The 24,390-nt window shown below is 45.9% G+C and overlaps 1 protein-coding gene across 1 annotated transcript in view; it reads right to left on the minus strand.

Moving 5' to 3' along the window:
* Positions 1–21,568, minus strand: part of LOC124308233 (connectin) — a 34,460-nt gene extending 12,892 nt beyond the window's left edge. Inside the window, exons 1-3 of the mRNA XM_046770749.1 lie at positions 21,563–21,568; positions 12,741–12,750; positions 7,751–8,792 (exon numbers count right to left, since the gene is read on the minus strand). Of these exons, the coding sequence (XP_046626705.1) occupies positions 7,751–8,789 (1,039 nt within the window). The 5' untranslated portion in view covers positions 8,790–8,792; positions 12,741–12,750; positions 21,563–21,568. The remainder of the gene's footprint in view (positions 1–7,750; positions 8,793–12,740; positions 12,751–21,562) is intronic.
* Positions 21,569–24,390: the final 2,822 nt, after the last annotated feature.

The following is a 24,390-nucleotide window of genomic DNA, read 5'->3' on the forward strand; positions in this document are numbered from 1 at the left end:
AGTGCTTTTAGCGAATTGGCTAAGAAGGGTCGTTTATTTACCGCTGTGAATCATCGCCGGATCGAACTATATCACAAACGAAATGTATAAGATACGTGTTATTTAAGCAACACCGCGGCATTTTCCAGAGCCTTCGAGACACGCGAATAATCAAGGGTAAACGGCGATACCAGTTTTTAGAAATAAATTTTTACGCGTGCCTCGACATAAAGTTGAAAACGAGTCGCAACGTTCGATGGGTGAATAACTATTTCAATCTGCAATCGCGCGTGCACAGCGATTCAAAATTTGATTTCGCGGTAGGAATAGCTCTCCATTAATTGTTTTTGACCGCGCAACGTCCGATCATCGCTTCGTTGCTGCAGCTGCGCTTTTGACGCTCAATACAAACGCCCGGCACATAAAATGATGATCCGAAAATTCGATGAGCGGAATTAAGTTTGCTCGACTCGATATCATCTCCGGCGATCAATCGCGTTTCGGAACGTTTTTTTGGGGCGATTATCTTCCGTTTACGTTGTTTCGGACTCCCGGTGCTAATTAAACGGAGGAGAAGCAAACGGAAAAGGGACGGAGAGAGCGAGGTTGGGGGGGGTAAACAAACGCAAAGGGACGCGCGACCGGACAACAAATCAAAACGTCCGGGTCCTGTTATGCAATAATAACAATTTACCCCGGGGCCCCGAGACGCCGGGGTTCCAAAACTTCCCAGGTATATGGGTATATGATTAAGGCCCCATTGGCCAACCTGGGGGATGTTTTGGTTTCATTATGCCAGACATTAGCCGGCAGCACTTCAACTTCGGGCTTTAACGCAAACTCTTGGCAAGTACAACGCGCAGCGTACACACCGAGGCAAGGACAATAATTCGGCTGCCCGGATCCGGCGCGATGAATTCTGATATATACATATTCATATTCCTGCAACCCTTATGAAATAATCATGGATACGTAATCCCGGGGGACTCGGGGCACCGAAATACCAAATATTCTTTGCTTCCATGTTTCCTTCAGATGTTTTCCTTAATTCTTATTTCAACAACCTTCTCGCCTCGTTACGTTAATCGAATTGCCTTCCTCCTCTCGAAAATTTTTTTATATTTACGTAAGTGTACGCGCAGCCCGGTATCGGGCCTATTATCAACTTCGTCCGGGATTTATTATCGTCGTTTTCAAAGCACCCGAACGGTACACACGACGTACAATATCGGGGGTGGATATGTTTGTACGTTTAATGCGTTAACAATGCCCCTCAGAAAATATGAAACGTGTTTGGTTACACCCTTGCCTGCATATACATATCCGTAAACGTATTATACTCCACCACACATGCATGCCCCGGAGCTCTGTGCAGCCCGGAACGCAGTGGGCGGTCCATTATATCAAGTACCAATGTGATTTATGTACATTAATATGTGTTTACTCGTTCTCTTCGAGTAGTCTCGAATGGTTTTCCCCCGAAGCTAGCCTAGGATTATGTGCGGTATCTCCGTCGACAGACGTGTTTCATTCCCAACGAGTCCTGTCGGGTCGTTAGTTAGTGCAGGCCGAATATATCTATCGCCATATCTCAACAACCTGCCGCTTATCAGGAGTTTTCCGAGGAAGTTTTCCGAGAATAACCCAATGATCGGGAACAGTCTGCGATAACGTAGACGTGGTATGTACGTAGCTGTGAATTCACGAGAATCTCTTCCTTATTCATTATTACATTTTGAACGTTCGTTTACACAAGCTCACTTAGGAACGGAGGGTTTCGGATATTTTGACATCCCCTGCGAATTCTCTTTCCTCCGCGTTATATTTTTTTCTCCTTACCCAAATCTTTCGTTTCATCGATGTAGCTACATATTATATAAATACATTCATTCCCTTTATATTCGTAAAGCTCGAAAGAAGAAGCTTTTCACTTACTCCGTACGCCCGTAAACGTGTTACACGATACAACCACTAAATCCCATTATTTACGACAGAAACAAATAAATTGGAAAATCCTCAGCTTCGGCGTAAAAATTCTTGTCGAAAAATACAAGTCCTTTCATTAACGTCACGTCGTATACTAAACCCCGACCAACTTTTGTGCGATAGCAAAAAAAAAAAAGAAGAAAATAGACAATCCCGGATCCTCTGCAGCCTCATACTATGATACATACATGCGGTACATATAACGTATGTATTTGAGAAAAGTATGGGTGCATTCCCGCGGTTACTTTGCTCTGCTTGTATTACGTTCAGCAATATACTTTCCATACATGTATGTATAACATACAGGCGGTGTGCTTTATAACAACGCGGTATGTTGGCAGAAGGAGAACTCGACTAAGTTTCACACATTGAGTACGGAGGCGCACGAATACACGATATAACTAGGCTCATCGTATAATATTCCGAAATGGATTGTTGGAAGAGGATTATTTTCCCTCTCTCCTTTTCACTCTCTCTCTCTCTCTCTCATTCTATCTCTCTACGATACGAGCTTGCAGGATTTTATTGACGCGGCTTTAGGCGGGTTTAACTCGTTCGCAGTTTCCGAGAACGCTCGGCTCCGGCTTTCCATCTTCTCTTTCTGTATTTATCTCTTTCTCTCACTCTGACTTCCTCGATTTAGTAGAAAATGTGCAGCGATGATCAGCAGTCGCCGCGGCAGCCGCGTGGAAGGGAACGAGTGAAAATGATCGGACGAAAATTGAAACGAAACATCCAAACGACACGATTTACCGCCCAGGTTAAATTTTCGCGGTGTGCAGTCAAGCGGATAAAACTACGCAGGTATGCATGTATTATATATACCACCTAAACGGCCGAATCAAATCGCGTGCGAGTCTCGTTTAACCTCTACACGTACATGATACGAGCAAACTCGTAGTCCGAAATGCAGGCGATCGCAGTAACGCGTGCACATCGCGCTGTATGGAATGACGAGTTCCCATAGAGTTAGACAAAAAGAAAACCAGCTCCGGCAGCAATCAAGACCCTGCAGTGTATCACTCCCCTGACCCTTGCGCCGCGTATTTACACAGGAATAATACGCGTTATAGGATTAAGTCAAAACATCGAGCCGGATCGACAATGTAAGGAGGGAGAAGGAGAAGTAAAAAAAAAAAAAAGAAAAAGAAAAAACGAAAAGAAAAAAATAATAATAATAAAATGGAATGTAAGGGGGGTTGTAAACCGGACTCTACCCCATCGAATTCGGAATCAACCCGCCATTGTTAACCCGTAAATATGCGTACACGCCATACACGTATAACGCATACGTGCGAATACTGGCCGTGACGTATTCCGTATCACATGGGTGAACCAGGCTGAAGCGAGAGGAAGACGGACATTGACAAATGTCGAATGAGACGCGCGTGGACGCGTGCACTGCAAACTGGGTGGTGAGGATCGGTTTAACCCTTTTCAAAAACGTCTCTAGCATCTAGGGTATTAGAATAGCGCGGGGGGCATGAATTACGAACACACGGACACCGATTCGTGTATATTTTGGTTTAGACTGGGTCGGGTCACAAGCGATTAGGGAGGAGGCCGGATTTTAATCCGGAAAAACGGTTCTCTTCTGCCGGTGCGTGCGTGCAGTCTAGCTCGGCAGATGTTGGGCGTCTCGACGTCGTCGCCGAGTGCAGAGATCCCATGGTGGTCCGTGACCGGGAATTTTGTACACTGCGGTGAGCTGCACTCGTGGCTTAGTGACGTCATCCATTGAGTCCGTGGAACGCCGTTTCTTTTTCCTTTTTCTCGTTTTTTCTTTTCTTTTTTTTCTTTTTTTTTTCATCCTCTCCTTCCCGGGCGTTTTTCATTGTTTTAACCCGAAACAATGCCGTGGCCACGCGAATCGTGATTCGCACGCCACATGTCACGGCTTGTTCTCCACTCCGCGCCGCGTATAGCAAACGTGTGCAATGTGCATACACGTACGTACGTTATAGGTGGATGCGTGCGTAGCTACGTAGCTACGGGTGCAATAAAAGCATACGTGCGTAAAACGAGCGTTGTTGCGTAGGCATCGTGGGAAATTTTTCACGATGCGTCAACGCCAAGACGAGAGTCACAAATGTTTGTTCTAATAACCCCCACGCGACTTGGACCATACGCGGTGTGTTTTACTAATTCTTACAATTTATTGTCTCGGTAAAGTTTTAACGACCGTTAGGTTATAACTGGAGAACGTGGAAATATCTGTTCAATTGTCTATTCCTCTCTCTCTCTCTCTCTCTCTCTCTCTCTCTCTCTCTCGCTCCTTCTTAATTCTTTTATTGTACAGAATGCGCCTCGGGTTATATACCCTGGAATTCTAATCATTGAAACAATCAAAGAGATGCCAGAGACTCGGGAGAGTCCCATTGCATGAAATAATATGTACATACCCTCTGTTTCTTCCTAAACGAAACACTGTTACACAATTTTCTTTGTTTGTTGATTTAATTCGTCGTGTAGAGAATTTCATCGAATCAGTTCTCTGACGCGTATATAAATTCATTTCCCTCTGTAAATGAACATTTTTTCGCTGCCAGCACCGTTTTCCAGTGTATATGCCGCTGTACGGAACAGCAGAGCAGATTTGATTTCATGCAGTCAACATCAGGTTTTTCATAACACACGGACACATACCTATATATATATATGTATATACTCGTATATACACAGTATTTCGTACAGCCTATGAATTTTTATCGGCCCCTATGCAATATATATGGACAGTTAAGAGTCAACCTTTTCAAATTCCGGGGTGTTGGTCCCTTTGTATATAAATATGATATAAAATTTTCGCGTTAGGAAACCTTTCAGAGTTTATCAATATTTCACCACGATTCAAATCCCCGCATCTGAAACAGAGCATCTCACGATATTTTTTGTTTCCCGTTTTCTTTCCATCACCCAGCAAGACTCGTAAGTCGGATAAAAAGTATAAAATCACCCCGCCGTCGGCTGTTCTTCGCCCAAATCTCCGCCCTTCCCACGCACGAGATCGTGATCTCCGTCGCCTGGTATACGCAACGAGGAGTAAAATAAATAGAAGTAGTCTAGTCTGGTTCGGGGGAGTGGCGAGGCTGTGGTCGATGCGAATCGGCGTCGAAGGGCGTCGAAAAGCGTCGGGGGGCTTTGCGATTTATGTCAGGGAGTGCGTCGTCGAGCCTTATCGATGCGCCATTCGTAATTCGTATCTATACACACGGTATACGTAAGTATGTACGCCCGTCACGTATACGAATCGCGACTAGATAGATACGCACTTTTTTCAAGACTTGTTTCAACGATTGTGGCCGGGATACGTAAACAGCCGTAAAATTGATCCGCTGTTAGAGTATCAAAGTTCACCAAGTTCCGTTCTTTTGTAACGAACGATCCAAGGCACCGCACGGACTATATTATAAGTAAGCTGCATATATATATATGTATGCACGTATTCGAATCTCCCTATGAGATCTGCCATTCTCTCGCCGGTTCTAACGCGGGTCAATTACTGCGTCTAAGTATCACCAAGTTCGTTATATTCTCCCCGTTCGATTTGGACTCTGTGCAGAAAACGTGTACGCGTGGCCCAATTAAGGAACGTTCCTATTCAAAGTCAAATTCTGCACTCAATCGCAGACGTATTGAATCGAGCTTTTAAATTCGACCTGCAGGCGAGGGTCGCTTACGAGCGAAAAGAGTGGATCCAGTAGTTCCAACTATTTCTAATACACAGTATACACTCTCAAGCCCATCAGTAAAACTTTCGACGCCTGCAAAGATCCAATCTTTTCTTTTATAATAAATTTTTCTTGTTGAAAAATAACAGAGCCGGCGAACCCTTTAATCTAGCCTAATCATGATCCGTAGGAGAAAGTCAGGATTTCTGAGTAAAAGTTAATCCGCAACACCCTTCGGACCGCAATGTGTTTACAAGACGCATGCGAATGCCCCCCCCCCCCCCTCACCGCCGTAAGGGTGTGTACCCCGTTAATGGGTACCGGCTAGGTGCTATTACCTCCTAAATACTGCTGCAGCCACTGTTCCATCTCCCGTCCTTTCCGCTCCCTTACAGCGACAAATTCTCCCACGTCTCCCGCTAATAGAATAGATCCTTGTTAAGGACCCGTGGGCTCAGCGGAGGGACGATATCGAGGGACGGCAAGGAGGAGGGCCCTTCGTTTGAAATCCACGATTTCCTCCCCTCCGTTTCGCCGTCTGCCCAGGGTGGGGGGTTCTTCTTTGTTTTTTTTTTTATCTCATTTCTTTTTACGCTTCCACCCCGTGCGTTGCGTCGCGTCGGTTCTCCGTTCGGATTAATATCCCGCGAGCAGGCCAGTTTGGCACTTTCGCCAAAGATATATTAGGTATTTGCGCTATATTTCCCTCCTGTCTGGCTCATATTCCCATAAGAGAGACGCGGCTCTCCTCATGCAAGCCACCTAAAGTATCCCGCCTGACCTCAGAGTACATAAAGGCAGATGTCAGACGACCCCTATGTAATAAAACGTGGATGGGGCCTCGTTAAGGTGATCCGCGTAAGCCTTCCCTCCCTTCTTCGTCCCGTCTATAATATCTTTCTCTCTATCTCTCTCCTTTTTTCTCTCTCTCTTTCTCTCTCTCTCTCCCTCTCTCTCGCTCTCGTTGGCCCTTCCCTTTTCGCAGGGTGCAGACTCGGATCCAGCGCAGCTAAGGTCACGCGTGCATGATACACAAGTGCCCCATGCACTCGATACATTAACCCGAAGTACATGCCGAGTGGAACGCCCGCACGTTCGTTTATCCGGGAATATTTGATGGTAGCGAACGTGCGCGGCCCGTAACGCCCGATCTAACAAGTTAGATCTATCCGTCTGCACGTGACTTTGTCTTTTTGCGTCATCGCCCGTATCAGCTTCAAGCACCCGTTCCCTGATATAAGCCGTACGATGCAACCGACGTTTGTTTGTTTCACTTATTTGCTGTAAATTGCGGAAAAATCAAGGGCTGACCGGACGCTACCGTTTCGGAAAACACGTCAGTCACGTATATACATATGGGACAGGGATTGATGGAAAAAGCGGTTCTTTGAAGCGGGTATTGAGGATCCACGCAGAAATAATGGATCCTTTGAAAAACCATTCGGAACGGATTTTGAAGGAAACGATTCCTTCCACTGGAGCTGGAATTTGATCGAATGGAACTTTCAAGGTTCCTTTAATTTCAACCCTTAAACCCCTGTTCAGTGCGCACTGGTTTTATAGGGACATTCATACCTTTTCAATGATTCCCGAGCGGACGACGTAAATACTGATTTTGAGTGGCATTTTCTGGTCAACTAATTCTGGCTGACTAGCTATTTGGCTCAGCAGCTGACATGTGCCGCGTGACTCGATCCTCAAACACCACACTTCCGTAGCCACCCGTAGCGTAACCCAGCGTTTTGATATCGCAGATATCTCGGTATCCAATACGTCGATTTTGATGTTTCTTCTTTCGATCGAGGCGACGAACAATGAAGAAACAACAGATCGATGGATAAAAGTAATGGCTTCTATAGCTTCCAAGGTACATGAAAAATACTCGGATAATACTATCGGGAGTGCTGCCTCTTTGAAAATGTCACTATGGTTCACCGTAACCCATGTGTGGTGTTTGAGGGTTAGCATCATGGCCCGAGAGAAACTGGCTGTTGGGTGGAAGCTACGATCAGTGGTTATTGAAATCAATACGTTGACGGGTACATGTATGATCCATCTCGAAGCCTCAAGTATGTAGCGGATTCTAGTCAGAGTATAAGAGAATCCTGCAAACTCACCTTCCAGGTAGAAGTAGCTGATGCTGTTGTAGAGGTTGGTCACGATAGGTTTTATGTTGTCGAAGGTCATCGTCTTCAGTTCGTTGTCCCTGAGGTCCAGGAGACAAATGTTCGGAGCGCCGACGAGAAAGTCCGGTTCAAGGGTAACGAGTTCATTCTCGCTGAGCCTGAGCTTGAGGAGATTCGTCATTCCGTAGAGAGCTTTTTCGGATATATACTCGATTTGATTTTGGGCGAGATCCATCTCCGTGAGCTTGGGCATTTCGGCGAAAGTTTTATCGCCGATCATTGCCAAACGATTGACTCTCAGATCTAGACGCACGAGGTTTTTCAAGCCGTAAAACGTCTCCCTGGTCACAACGGAAATTTGATTTCCACTCAGCTCGAGTTCCTCGAGGGATGTCAGGTGCCTGAACGCCTGGTCGTGAACGACCGTCAGGTTGTTTTTATTGATAAAGAGCATTTTCAGGTTTGGCAGGTTTCCGAAGACGTCTCTGTTTATCTCAGCGATCCGATTGTCGTCCAGGTTGATGTGGGTCAGGTTATTCATCTTCTCGAAGGCGTGCCGCGACAAGTTTACGATCCTGTTCTGGCTCAAATTTATCTCAACCAGTCCCGGTATGTCCGAGAACGCTCGCTCGGCGAGGACGCTCAGCATGGCGTACTGAATCGCGACAACCTCGAGGTGTTTCAATTGCTTCAACAGCTTCGTTGGAATGTGATTGAAGACTCCGTCGGGCCTGAGGGTGAATTTCAGCTTCCGCACCTCGGGCTGAGAGTCGAAGTAACCCCATATCGGCAAGTCGGGTTCGAGAGCGCCGAAGACCCAGCAGTTGACGTCCGTCGTAAGACCCAACTGGGTTGAACCGCAGTAGCAAAACATAAGAGAACCTTGCTCGGTGATGTCGCAGATGTTCATCGGTTTTTGCTTCACATCTTTCGTCTTCTTTTTACTTCGCGTTCGCGACGTCGTCGTCAAGATGGACGGCACCAGTACCAGGATCAGAAACAACGCGACGTGCGTCGCCGGAAGCCTCATTGTCTGCAAAGAGAAAAGTGAGAAATTAACGACAGTCGTAATCATTCGCAAGCATTGATTTTCATCGGGATAAAATACCCCCGTCTTCAACAAAGCTCGTCGCGAATATTCCGTGCTCAACGTGACACCTTATCCGAAAAGTTTTTCTTGGTAATCTCTTTTTCGCGGTCCTCTTTGTCTTGGAGGGCGAAAGGCAACCGTGATTGGGATAATGCGCAAGGAGAACGAACCTCTGGTCCGTCAGGCTAGTCAGCTGTACACAGCAATCGCAATCGCGATAGAAATTTTAAAAAGATTAGCGCGGGTTCGATGGTCCGGAAGAATCTCTGAGGGTGGAAAAACAAATGCGGGATTTTCCGTGCAAGGTATAAAGACGCGCCTCTTTCCGCAAAACAAAGAAAACTCCCAGCTATCCGACTGATAGCTGGGACGCGGTGAACGTATAAGCTCTTTGAAAAATTATTCCCTCAAGTGGAAAGTTGCATAATATCCCTCCATCGCCTGCACTTTAAGGTTGCCTTTTATTTTTACGAAAACTTTCATCCGCCTCCTTCTTTGCAGACGCGATGACACATTAACTTTGCATTCAATTTTTTTTTTTGTTGGCCCCCCCCCCCCCCCTCTCCATACTACTATCATCCCTTTTTGATTCTCTCGAGTTGAAGCGGTGTTTTCTTACGTTTTTATTTGAAAAAAAAACGAATAGTCGTACACCGAGGGTCAGAGAATCTGTGTAAATTCAGATCACCTTTAAACTCCGAGTGACGCGACGGTATTTATCTGGTTAAAAACTCGTCGCGTTTTCGAACTATCGGAATTCGGTCCCGTCATTTTACATTTGACTAAAGTTTTAAATGAAATTCCATCGGGGTACTCTCCTATACGGTCGATCAGGTGGTGATTATGAGATAACTCGTCACGTTGCTTTGGTAGGTATACATACATGTATGTATAATATATATATATATATACATATATGCACTTACAGTCTACAGGGCTGTATGCACAACGCTTTGTACAACTTTGAAGCGCAGACCATAAACACCCGAAAGTTTACCAATTTCAATTTACCGTCGGAGTGTTTTACCAAATTTTATCCAACGCACCTGAGCCGAGCATCCGCTCTCACTTTCCTCCGTATAAGGTTATCGCTTTAAAAACTCTATTCTTCACTTCGGGTTCCTCGACGTATATTTTCTGCTCCTTCCCGAAGGAGTTGCCCTCGGATCCTAAGACGCAGGTCCAACCCTGCCGGGCTGAAGACAAATTGATGAGAAGCGAGCTCGAACGTGCCTACGTGCACCTATACGGGAGTTTTCGAATACCCAGGTGGTCCCTCAACTGCCAAGGAATTCCTAACCGATTCGCTTCGTCGAATAGAGAATGGCCAAAAGACATCCTCGTAAGGGAAGAAGAGCCGTGGCACTAGCCCTAGGACGCAACTTGGAATGCGTTTCGGCATTCCATTTATAGCAACTAGCTCGAATAACTCTTCTCAATTTAAATCTTATCTGGCGCCGAGGCCAGGCCCCGGGACCACCCTTCTTATACCCCTAAATATATCCTGGCTAGACCCCGCATGTCTGGTTCTAGGCTCTTGTCTTCTCCCCGAGGTCGCGTCTGTCGGACATGATAAGGGGAACAATTTTCAGCTGTCTGCTCTCGTGGCCTCTCTCTCTCTCTCTCTCTCTCTCAAATCCGTTCCGTCAAGTGGCTCGTGCTCTATTACTTAATACCCTTAAAGCGGTGCGATCTAGGTCTGCGTCTGCTTACGTCCGGTGGGTGTAAAAATTGGAAAAAATTGTATTCTGCGACCGATAATATGCGTTCCAGCCATCGCAGGGAACTTTTGAACGATCTTTAACCCCGAGTTCGAATGGAAGATGCAGAAGAGAAGTGTTGCGCTGTAATACAGTTGTAGAAAATTACGAAGGAAATTAGAGACGCCCACGCGAGTGTCTAATCACCGTCATCTCGAGTGCTTTCTTTCGCCCGAGGTTCTTAGGACCTTCGAGTATACGTTCGGGGTATTTTAGGATGGTATTTTCGAGGGCGTACTTGAGAGCACGCGAGTCTGACCCGCGGCTATACACGCACACGCAGAAACGGACGCAAAGAAACGAAACGAAACGGAACGGAACGAGAATCGTCGAATTGTTAAATGTAGCGTTTTGCGAAAGAATATATGCTGGATACGAGACATGTAATAACGTATCCGTCGAAATGTATTCGTTATAGGCACAAGTTATGTCGATATACGATCCCGAAGAGCGGTGTTACGATAACATACAAAGAAATCCGATAAATATACTCCGATCGATTTATCTGGAGTTCGGTGCTGCGAAGGGACCTAAATTTTCATTAACCAAATAATTAAAAGCTGCTCTTTCCGGTATCAGTGATCTAAGGAATTGTGGGTTAGATTAGATTCGCGGTTATGACTCAGCGATGCGAGATACAGCCGTGTGTGGCAATCAGCCCACGTTTCCTACGATCTTTTTGATTTACAATATTCGCGTTGCTTCTTTTCTCGTAAATCCTTTCAAATAATGTTAGAACCGAGTTTGTCTAACCCATTTCAACCAGTCATAACTAACGAGCCTCAGGCTGTACGCCCGTACCCACGCATTGTTGAGGAGCCGTTACCCACGATGAGGTAAAGAATTTGCGAGTGAAAACCAAGCCGTGGATTCTCTGATGTAATTTTTTTGTCCAACTTCTTTTACTTTCTATTTTCCAGCTCTCCGTATATTTTTCCATTAGCGGAATGTATTTGGTTTTTTTTCGGTCGGACCAGAACAGGACGGCAAAAATGTTCCAGTTGGAAACTGAAGGAATGAGAGAAAAAAATTCCGAGAATTTTCCGGACCACTGCAGGAATAGTCGTTACAACGTTTGACCCTCGCGAGCTAAAAATCCCTGGCAACAATTGATCCTCGCATGAGCGATATCGCGAACCACGTATAACTGATACAAAATATTTCACCTCGGGTGTTAAATGCGTTGCGGATCGGTGTTATTACACATTTTTCACTTATTTCCGAACTCGAAACTGATCTGAATTTCAGAGTCCAAACCCTGTGAGGAGATGAAAGTAATTCGATGGACATTGGATGCACACGAATCGGGGTTTGATCTCTGGTGTTGAGTTTTACCTGCGCAATGGAACTGAGTGGAAAGCGATAGAATTGCAAGGATCGGGTGACGTCACTGGACAGATATTGCCTCTTGGGTATCAGATCAGAGCCAAGTGTCACGTGACTAGTCGAGTTACTCGTGACGTGTCTTCGCTCGTTTTTTTTGCCCTACTCGTGTAGTTGGGGTGTTCATGCCAGGTAGACGCAACGGAACGACGCCTGTCGAATCACGTTTCTGGAAGTTATGTCCACTAAAAAGGTCCGCAGCAAAGTACTCGATAATAAAGAAGTTAAAGGACAGGCATAACTCTCGCTTTGTATCGACATCTCTTCTTCGAACGAGGGTGAAGGGAATGTGTGGTTTTGTGCGTTTGCTTTGCAGTCCGAGTAGAGTCCGAGCTCCATTGTTCGGTCCGTGACTGTTTAAAACGGTGAAAATGACCGCGGAGCTTGCAGCGACACCAACCGGGAGGATCCAGAATGATCGTTACCGTTAATTAAACTTACTAACGTGTCGCATAGCTAATGTAAGTTACTCCGCATCACGTGGGTGTAAATATCCCGGACTCCATATGCGCACTCCAGCGCCCGATGCGCGTTGCATCGAAGTAAAAAACGCTCCCTGGAAAAAGGAAAAATCACGTCCGCCATTCGTTCGTTGACATTTCAAAGCCGCACACTTGTACACCCTGTGTTTCCACGTAAGCTCGACGCCTGCGAGTCGCGCATACCGTCTACAGCCGCAGGGCTTGACGCCATAAGTATGTTATGGGAGGTTCGAAAATTATTGTCGTTATGACGCGTGGTTCTCGACCGAAAAATAGCTGCATTTATAAAAATGCATCCGAGGTCATAACTCGACCCAGGAGCCACCGCGCGTTATACGCTAAGCTGCGGTTTTTGTGAGCTTTGATACACGTGTAGTGACGTCATCTGTCCCGCAGCACGTACGGGAACCGCCGGGGCTGTAAATTGAACCAATGTCGGGGCATGGAAAACGGTTAAAAATAAACCACGCTCACGCCCAGGGCTCACTCAGTTTCTCCCTAATCTTCACCGACAATTCCTTCAGGACTCGTACCGATGTGTGCGGTACACAGTCGGGGAATCGGGGACCCCCCTTATCTTGCGGCAGTTTTCGAGAGACGTAACCTCCTCGGCCGAGTCACCCCATCCCCCCCAATTAAAAGTCCTATGTACGCCATAACGCCGCGTCAAGAATTTGCGAGAGTTCGTCCTTCGGGAACCCTGTGATACTATACAGAGGAAGGAATCCGCGAGAAATCCTTTGACCCTTAACACAGAGATCACGGGAGACCTATGATTTGGGAAAAGCTGTGCTTTCGGGAATTCAGGCGGCCAGCAGACGCTTCTACCCGAGACGTCGGATCCTACCCACTTTTATCCTTTGGCGTCATATTGTTAACTATTCTTACACCACCTATTTTATATCAATTTTTTGTATATTTAGGAAACTTTTCAACATTTTTTTGCGGTTTTTTTTTATATTTCTGATAGGGTATTTATAGGTATTCAATGCTCCAGAGTAATTATTGCGATATAATGTGAATTATTATTGCTAGAAAGAAGTTGTTGAAAAAAATCGTGAAAATTGAAGGAATAATTCATTTCCGAGACAGCTACCCGTCTACACGTACTCGTATACATGTTTTATATAAAACATAAGTTTTTGGGTCGCTGATTCTGGTATCAGATTTTAAAAATTCACTACGGCGAATCGAATCAGCGCCTCCGAAAACTCCTGCATAGAGTTTTTTGACCGGATTCGATCAAATTTTATACTTTCGACCGCCGTATTGGATACGGCATCTTGAATTTTCCAAATCTGATTTCAGATTTGTAATCAGCGACCCCAAAAGCCCTACAATGCTATCTTGTTGTAAAAATTGCCTCAGCACAATAATTTGTTATTCAAAGGTTTAGGACACCTTATATTTATTGTTCAGGTTTTATCGTGCATAAAATTTCGTGTGTTCCGCCGCGACGTTGATTTTTGACCGATTTATCGAAAACATTACCGTTGGAAAAAAACCTTGAACATATTTTTCGGCTCGAAGAAAACCGGTGCGGGAAATTTCAACATTGAACTATTACTCGATATAAAGCGTAGTATTTTCGCGAAAGTGGGTATTATTAGCCGCACAATCAGACTCGATCCTCCCCGACATCCGGACGGGTGCGGAAATTTTTTTAAAAGCCTCCGGAATCGTGGCTGGTTGGGTCGATCGTGCTCTTAACGGGCGCGCCGATACCTTAACGATTGCCTTAACGTCCTCCCGAGGGTTCGAGTCGAAAGAAGAAGGAAACTTTACAGGGTACGTGAATTAGGCGGGGGGCGGTAAAGGGGTTGAGACCGGAAGCGCGGCTGTCATGATGCGGTAAAAATCGACCAGCGGGAAGATTACCTTCGTACTTACCCGGATAGGAATGGGATTACACCGGAGGAAGTGCATGCAAATCCTTACCCGTGGTAACAACCTGGGCATAATACGTACGTACGTATACATGTATATGTATAAAGCAAACTGCAGACCTCCGCTAAGTTATACCGTTATGAATTTGCATAACGCGAGGTACAAGAAGGCCACGTTCGTAACAAACGTCAGAGACCGCGCGTACGCGACCGCATTATTCGCGACATCAATTTGAAAAATTTAGACCGAGTCGCGAGTCGTTGGTCATTCAATTTATCCACATTTTTTTATCCCGAGCGATACGATTCTCGCAAGAATTTCCCGTCCCATTTATCGTCTTTGTGAGCTCCGTTGCTGCTCCTTCCTTCCTTCCTTACTTCCATCCTTGCTTCGTTAAGCACGCCTCGTGAGATCGGTTTTCGCGTCGTTACTTACGAATATGGCTATGCCAACGCGACGACCCGTTTCGCAATTCAATATCGTTATATGCACATGTTTCTACGTGACGTAAGGGTGATCGCTCGCCGTTAGTTGATTAGTAGGAACGATCGCGGCGAGCGTGACTTCGTTACCACTATTGTCTCGCGTCTATTTTCACGCCGGACGTGTCGCGGTGTATAGATATATGTATGCTGTAAGAGTTGGTCGAGGTTACATGCTCGCGATCGTCTTTCCTGTGCACCGATGTCACTTCCTACGCATTCTGTGTCCCTTGTTATTTTATTTATAACTTTTCTCACGGCACGTTTTAAACGATCCGATCGTAAACCTACTTTTCGAGTATACGCTAACTTAGAGCTGACCGTTGGAAACTGGTCCATGATTCACGCGTTGTTCATGCCCTAGCCAATAATATAATACTCGCAGGGTTGCATTTTTAATGCTTTGAAATTTCTGGTCGAAATTGTACGTAACGATATTCGAAACGTGTGTTCTCGGTGGTATACTTGTATTATACTTATATACAACTATTATACTTTCCTAACTCGCACGATCGTTTGTCATACCAAAATCATCCCGAGGATAAATCTACGTAACTTTTTAAAGACGAGATCGGGTGATATAAATACTACGCGGCGAATAAATACACTGGGAAAAAAGTATGTCGAAATTGATCGAACCGCCGGATTTCACGTTGAATTCTACGCCAAAAATGTTGCGATGATTCAACACAACATTATACGCTATGTTATTTCAGGAGTCTTTTTTATACAAGCTAGCTCATCGAATGGACAAATTTAAAATATCAAAAATGTGTCGAGTGAGTCGATTTTAACATACATGTACACATACACGCCCAGCTGCCTGACGTGAAGCAAATTGAAGCTTGAAACCGTTGAGAATACTTATCCACCGCTAAGGTAAGTGAGGTATTAAGGTAATTCCTGGCTTCAGGAGGTTGCGAAATTTCTGCTAGTTAAGCATGCGACACATATAGTGCAGAGAGTGCTCCGCTGCAGGATACGTGCCTTGCAGGGGTAGGACAAACGCGAAGGGTGAACAATGCTCGTTGTTGGACAAAGAGGAATTCACTAAGGATAACGAAAATCTGACGCTCCGAGAGGGTCCGACAAAACTGACGCAGTCTCGAGCGAGAGACTCGAAAATAAATAGTATATCTAATTTCTCCTGCATGCGCGTCGCCTGGAGTCCAGACCTTCTTCGTCGGCAACCTAGCCGTCTTGTTCCACGAAACAATACTCCTCCCCGGCGTCTCTCTCTCTCTCTCTCTCTCCGTGTCTATACAGATTACACCCGACCGACGCCGCGGCTCCTTTTTTTGTCACACCCTAATTTGACTAATTATTTATTCAAAGACCACCGAGATGAGTCGGGAGACATGCGGGCGACCGCAGCGGCTACGCCGGTCTTGTCACCGGAGTGTCAATGGCCTACCAAAATACCACACACTCCTATTTATACGCACAAAGAGTGCGCGACATTCGGCGAGATTCTTTCCAACGACCAGTGTCCCATATTCGCGTAAAGACAATTCAACGTTACCGTTGGATAGATTTTTTTTTCCTTGAAAAGAATTTTTAATTGCGATCTTGAACGAAGACGTGTCTGACAATCCTGCGGAACGACATCGCCGCGGTTGTTGTTCGCAGTTCTGTCAAGTCTGGACGGTGGATCGACGACGTCTAGAGTTTTGAGTTACGCGTCGTAAATTGATAATTAAGAACGTTTCAATTTGTTTGACAATTAGAGGCCTCGGAAATGCTGCAGGGCGTGGAAAATGGTCAAAGTTAGAGCCGTTCGCGTGGTACAGCCGCAGAACCGCGCACCCATACTCGTACTCACATACACACAGGCAAGACGGACATAGAGATAGAAATGGAGAGTAAAGCTAAGCCAAGGCATTCCCCTGGTTAAATAGACGTCAGCCGACCGTAAATTAGTGGGACGATCCCTTGTTTAATTTGGAAACCCTTCTGTCAGCTGTACACAGTAGTGTACCAAAGTTACACGTGTTGGTCGAGACCCCGGGATGTTTGCATAAATTCAACGCATGTTTATACACATAGGGCGTCTAGTTTTCATCTTCTCGGGCGAATATCTCCTCGAAACCATAAGACGCGGTGGTTTTCTCAAAACGCTATGTCAACCTTCGAGAACTACACCGTCGTCTCTCTTCCCGCGGCTTGAATCTTTCGCTCTCCGGGTGAAAATTATTGCGCATTACGATATACCCGAAAGCGGACAATTTGTAGGGATAGAAATGTGATCGGTTTAGTCCGTACTCTGGGTTCAAAAATACTCGGAACGCTGGAGAATTCTTGCGAGCTAGAGAAATTATTATAGAATGATAAGGGATCCCCTCATCCTGTACAGCCTGCATTCCGTGAGTGTTAAGCGTAGCAGAGGGTTCGGTACCGAGGGTTGTGTGTAGAAGTTTAAACCCCCCGGAAAGGTGTTTGTCTGCTGCAAGTGAGCATGTGCTAACGACCTCCCTAGTTCACTCCCGACTGTTGGCTCAATCTAAATTAGAAGACATATCCGAGCGTCGGCTGTTCAGATAACAACGGGTAAGTGTAAATTTATTCAAATTTTAATTAGCGCAAGTCTCGCGATGTCTTTTACTTTAATTAGTCGACATATTGTGTCAGTCTTTGATTAAACGGATCTTTCGATTAAAGCAATCGGTCTCCCGTCTTCGCTGTCTCAATGCCCTGACATTTACTTACACAGTCTTTGCAAGTCATTCGCAGCAATTGCTGCCGTACAACTTTGGATACGTTATCAGATAGTCGTTATTCGTTTTACAAAATTTCATCTACAGGCGAATGAAAAAATTATATATCCGAAGTAATACGATGAAAAATGAAAAGAAGTAGCTAAAACTAAAGAAAAATAAGGCACAACTAAGCTTTCGGCTTACAAGAGTTTACAGCTACGCAAGATTCCGAATGTGAATAACTAAATCCACTTGGCTTTAGTCACCATAGAGTCACATCCAACACTGCACAACGGCGGGCGGAAACTGATTGTAATGTCAGGTATGCTAATGTTCGAGAACTTGCCACGATCGAACAATAACTCGACGTTTCTCGTCGGATGAGACCTAAATAAGGAGCTGTAGATGAGTCAGATAGCAAAAAACCAATCAGCCGATTCAAATGCAATTGAATTAGGTCCGCAAACGCCGTCGAGTAATCTCGAATAACGCGTAAACTTTAACGAGTAATTTTTTTTCCTCACTCTCAGAGTTTTACGACCTTTGACAATTGACCCTCTAGATATATTTGAGTTTAATAAGACTAAATTCTCGGTAGGTACAGCGTCAATTCGAAGCAGCGTGGCACTGTTATTTTCTTAATCGTTCTGGTCATAAATCGTGAAATCAGTCATACGGCAATTGAACCCTAGAGACGTTGGTACGGCTTCTAGTTAGACACTAGATATGGGATAGTTTGATTGGCTAAAACAAGTATTTAATGGTCTCTGATTCACGAACTATTCTCAACATAATCCAACTATTATTAGGCATCCCTGCGCTCGCTAAAAGTCGCTCGTACACGGCATCGAGGTCCGTAAGTCCCTCACGTTGAAACAGGCGTTTGTCTATATTTAAACTAACACCTCCCCGCGCGAAGCTGTATCATCCTTTCTTTCTCTCCGCTCCTATCTTCGGCGCTATCAGGCTCAACGACAAGATCCCTCGTTATTATCCTCTCTTCCACCTCGAGTTGGCTTTTTTTCCATTCTCTCGCTGTTTCCAATTTAATCTGCCGCGTTTCGTCTCGGAAACGATGTTCAACGGTAATCGAATGTTGTTTCCCGACAGAGATGAACCGTCACTCAAAGGTATACCCGTTACAAGTACGCGCCTTTCGTTTCAATTCAATAAAAATTTCACCCTCGGTGTCCGTCAAATATCGATCCGCATTACCCTGCGGCTGAAGAAGTAATACAAAAAAAAAAAACAGAAAAAAAATTAAAATCCTCACGGCGTGATGCGTTGAAAAAGTTTGGTGTGAAAATCTTTTCACTATATCCCTGCGACATGCTATAAATAGAATTTAATAGGCCTCGAGAAATGCTTTCAGCCCTATTTAGTTCTTCGCGATGTTCGCGGAATGAAAATTCCAGACACGAATCCCGAGCCGTAGAATGACACTAAGGAAGTTTCGAAGCTTCTTAAGAATTTGCCAAATACACACCCTCACTTTATACGTACATTCTGCTCACACACACGCTTTCCGCACCCGCCTAGGGATATTTCTTCGCTGGGTAAACTCGCGACGTGGGAGTTTGTTCTACTAGGAAATATTTTACATTTTTCCAATATCAAGTAGACGTTTATTTACACTATACGTATAGATAAATGCATATATTCCGTGTGTACGACCGTGTGTGTGTGTGTGTGTGTGCGGAACTATCTCGCCGGCCATGTGCTCGTCTGGTAGCGAAAATCATAGTTTATACACCAGTCGTTTATTAGCCATTTACGGAAAATGGGTTTGGCTCATGCAAATACCTGAGAAAAGGCGCGGAGGCGTGTTTGAATATTAATCAACTCCGTAAACCACAGGTATACTCCCGCCTGTGCTGAATACCTTCTCCCGAAACCTCGTAATTCTGCGCAATCATTCGACTCGGTTAAATCGAAGCGTTGAAAAGTCCGCAAGACGCGGTCAACTCGCATTTTAGAAAGTCGGAAAATATTGTGCAACGGGATGAGGTAGGCGCTCAATTCGATTCATTAATAACCACTTGACGAGGCTTGCCGCCTCCACGTCTGTAACAACACAACGCCCACGTTCTTTTATCCGTTATATTCATCTGGATCTCTGCCGTAGAAAACCAACGATATTGTCCGATGTCTGGTTACGATTTAACAAAGAATTATCGCGTGTTCACCGCACGCCTAAAACGGACAAAACTCGGCAGCGTCGTGTGTGCGGCATTTGCGTGGATTATTAGCAATTCCAAGAGACAATTAAAAATGTCGGAATCGGGGGTAACGACCCGTGACATGTACGGTCTGACGTATGCGGCTGTGTGACAATCTTTTTTCATCCCTCACGATCAGCCATGATATTTCCCTCCGATGCATATATCTGAGCTCACCCGGCACGCCAGCGTTCTCTGCACGCGTATAAATATACGGAGACAATCGATACACCTATCAGATAGCAGGTACGTACGTAACACACTCAGGCACCCCGAAGCACGCACATGTCGAGAGGGTACGGGATCGTTTTAATTCACCAGCCTCGATTCGCCCCGGAGGTAACAGCCGTCCGGAAAAACGGTTCGAAAGATAATTGTGTGGCTGAATTGGATCCGCCAGTCGATATTCGACATTCGACGTTCGACGTTGAATTTTTGAAGCTATTTTTCTTACTTTTTTAGACCGTAAGAAGGAGTGTCTGACCGGTGCTTGTAGCCGGCAGTTTTGCTCCTCGGCAGCCCGGACCGTCGTCTCTTTAATCTAAGCTCCGACTTGCCTAATCTGCACGATTAGCAAATATGCGAGTTTAGAAGGTACGGATGCACCGTGTTTATCTTAATGCCCGGATGCGTTTATCCGTGTCCATTCAGCTTTGGAAACAAATCTTTGGCTCCGGTTAAAATGGTTTCAGCCTGCGCGGGCGTACCTAAGCAGGCGTGTTAAGTGATAGCGGGTCCTTAATTAGAGAGAAAGATCCCAATCTTAATTTCTCCGTTGCTGTAGTCGCAGTTAGCTCGCAGGACGCTCATCCTGGCGATGGAGCCAAGTTTGTTTGGACGTTGGACTAACGCCGGGGTAAACAGCGGCAGGAAGACGGTGCAGTAGGTGCAGCAGGACTAATTAATTACCGTGAGAGAGTGAGAGAGAGAGAGAGAGAGAGAGAGAGAGAGAAAACTATAAACCACGTCGTTATAACGACGAGTGCTACCGAGTACGGGTAAAAGCCACGCGAAAAACTTGAACAGCTCTATCCGGAACACTGGGAGTGGCGGACTGCTACGCATTCGGGAATAATTAGGAGTATAAAAGGTGGCTATTTTCACCCCCCGAGGCTGATCCGGTACACCTTCAGCGAGGCGTGACCATTTCGAAGGGTGTAGGAGGGCGCGCGGAGAAAAAGCCCGGGTTTTACTATCAGTTTTAAAATCGCCGAAACGGTGAAACGGCGATAAGGGATCTTTGTTGCGCGTAAACTCGTCGGTAATTCAACGCGGGGGAGAATCGGTCAGTGCGCCGAGCGGTTAAGAGCCGGAGTCTCGTTGTCGGAACGCTGATAATGGTATTAATTATGTAGTCAATTACCAGCGGGCGGGTGTGGCTATCGTTTTACGAGAGTTCCCTTTTCGCATCAATCTAAAACTGTCAACGTCACGACACGGGCGTCAGCTTGCCTGCACCCTGCAGCCAAGTCGGCACGAAATAGCCGCTGCGATTACGACTATCTCGCTGGAACTTTTGCCGTCCGCGACGTGTTCCGTGCTACCGGTTTCACGAACGACCGATACATCCGTCGTTGGGGATGAGAACGGCGATACGATAAACGGACCCGTTACACCGTTCCATTGGGAGATCCTCCCGCAGTCCAGCTGTCGAAAGAATGACGAGGCGCTACGGGTGCGGGCTTAAAAGCTGCACGGTTTCGATATTAAAACCAGGAATCGAGCCGAGCCGATCGTGCGTTGACTGTTTTATTGTTAGACGCAATTGGGTAGCTACGTGTAGAGAGTTAATTTACTCCGCGACCTCGTCCCGGGTGGGCTTCCGAAATTGCATCAGACCGTGTCACCGACGGTACACCACTCCCAACTCGCACCTTGTCGGACAGCTTTGCGGTCTCCCGATGCGATTGTTACCGTTTATCGCGATAATGAATGCAAATATTTGGTCGAGATGAAAAGGCCGGCCGGGTTAAACACCGAGGCGAAATTCGACCAGACGGACAACCGGTGCTGGGCTTTTAGGTTACATTGTTTGGTTTCGTAATGAATCGTTAAAAATAATCGTTGTTAAAACCGAAGCAAAACATCGTTTCTACGCCCAAAACCGTCTCGTGTTTCGCGCTTTGAAAACGGGGACTAAAAATTGTCAAAAACGATGCACCTCGTCAGTTTCCGGCGTGAACAGCTCCTCGATTGACCGATGAAATAATACTTGGTGTTTACGTGAATACATATTGAGTCTCGAAGCACGATAGCCGCGGTGATTACGAGAATCCTATTTGATTACACCGTCGGTATTACACAGACATCTTCGATTAGCGATAACGCAGTGCAGCTTCGTAAATCGGTCGTACAAGTTGGCTGACGGCTCGGCAGGTGTGTATAATAAATTCCCACGAGAGACGACGAGTGTTGCGTTGAGATGCGCACGTTTTCTACGAGTCCGGGGAAATATCCCCATAGATATTCAAAGGGCCTAGCTGGACGCACGTGTGAGCTTGTGAATATTCATCGCGACTTCCCTCGTAGGACAACTAGCCAGGCGATGACGAGTGACGACAAGCGTTGTAAGACGAGGCGTCGTTGCGTTCCATGACGTCACGATCACCCTGCATCACGGATCCATGGACGATCCAGCGCCACGGGCGTTCAACGATCTCCTTCGTTGAGAAGTCGTACGATACGCGGGTTTAATTGGAAGGCTAATAACACCGCATAACATCTCGGGTCGAAAGAGGGTGGATCACGAACCGAGTGAAGAGTCCGGTCGCGTGACTCATGCCACGCATGGCTGCAGCGTTGGGCCGAATATTGATAGCTTGTAAATATTCGGAATAGCCTCTTTTCCGATCTCGACTCACGCCGGATCGGCGCATACACGTAGAAATGCATTCGACGTCGTTGCAACGTATTTTCGGATCACTTCGAAGAATGTTATTCTCGGACTACGGGAGGAGGGATGTGTGCCACTTCGTCTGGCCCAGACGTCGTCGTCGAAACACCGGGCCGATTGATCTTTCATACTCGTCCGGCGATATTTTTTACACGTCGCAATTGCCGCTGTCGGAGGAATACGAATGAAATTTTAACGTATACCTATCGCGAACGTTTTCGAGTGTTTCTCCTTGGCCCTCGCATGAGTGAGGGGAAGAGAGGAATTCCTTTCGGAACGAAATCGCTTCGAATGTGTTTAGGGAAAATTCGTTCAAGGCTCCTTTATACGCTTGGAAAATTTGAAATCGACTCTTTCGCCGAAGATCAAAGGGGGCCAAAGGACGTTTAATTTACTTTACGCATGAGGGGATTTCAATGAAATCTCGATCTTAGATCTCATCTTCGAGGCACGCGGATTATACTGGTTCTTGCCCGTCCTTCAAACTTGTCAAAGTTATCGCGGTCCTCTCGCCAGCTTGGCTCGCGTCTAGCCTTTGACCGGGCTCAGTTTATCACTACAATTAATGGGAGGATCACGTATGTGTTGAAAACTCTGCAGATTATTCGCTTCGATGTAAATTATTACCGCGGAGCGATGATAAAGCACGTCTGTGTACACGAAGAACTATCAGCGAAGAGATACCTACAGAGATTTCGATCAACGTCTCAACGGTCCAGTAACTTTAAAATTACACGACAGCCACTTACAAATGAAGATATCGCTTTCTCCCCTATTCCACTTTGAACGTACACAAGGCTTCGTTTTTTCACTCATCGTAGAGAGAGAGAGAGAGAGAGAGAGAGAGAGAGAAAAAAAAAGTAAAAAAAAATCTCGCCGCGCGCTTATGTATTTCTGTATGTTACAGGTACACATATTCCTACGCGGTCTCTTCTACTTTTCACCACAAGCTGTTCAAACAGACCCGTGTTCCGAATTGCTGGCTTGATTTTCGTAAGCTATGAGTACAATTATCATTTATCTGTGTCGCTCGGCGACCGAGTCTCGTTAAAAGCTTGGACATCCAGCTACCGTACCTACCTTCCTACCAACCCACCCGCGTGCACACCGCACGCTGTGTACACTGACGTCAGAATTTAATATTTATACAATTAAGCCAGTGGCTCTGAGCGAAGGGGTCGAAAACTTTGTTAGGATACGCGAAGCGTGAAACCGGTAGTTTCACCCCGGGCAAAATTCAAAATGGCCGTATCAAAATGGCGGTAATTTTGAAAGGCAGCCAGAACGGTCGAGCTCTGACTCGATTGCCTGATTGTTTCCCATTTATTCCTACAGTCCGGACTCGTTAACGAATCCATGTATAAGAATTGAATATACCTATGCGTATACAATATACATGAGTGTGCGTGCGTGCGTGTGTCCGAGAAATGATGAAAAGCGCGGAAAACGACTCGATCCATTAGACCGACACTCTCGATCGATCGTGCCAAGTCAGTCGTAGATCATCGTCGACAAATGGAGAGTTCCGAGAGTTCTTCACGCTGGTATTTATTATTCGAAACTTTCCCTCGAGAAATGTATATCCGAGTCAAAGAAGCGAGGGACCCCCTGCGAACCATTTCGCGAACACGATATAACAACATCGCTGGCCGCGCGGAACCCGCTCGACTGCGTCGCTTCAAACGCATCGCTCGTTTCCGAAATCCACTTTTCCGAATTGCCCCTTTATTGTTTCACGT

This window comes from Neodiprion virginianus, chromosome 6 (assembly GCF_021901495.1).
Source record: "Neodiprion virginianus isolate iyNeoVirg1 chromosome 6, iyNeoVirg1.1, whole genome shotgun sequence".
Taxonomy (NCBI): domain Eukaryota; kingdom Metazoa; phylum Arthropoda; class Insecta; order Hymenoptera; family Diprionidae; genus Neodiprion; species Neodiprion virginianus.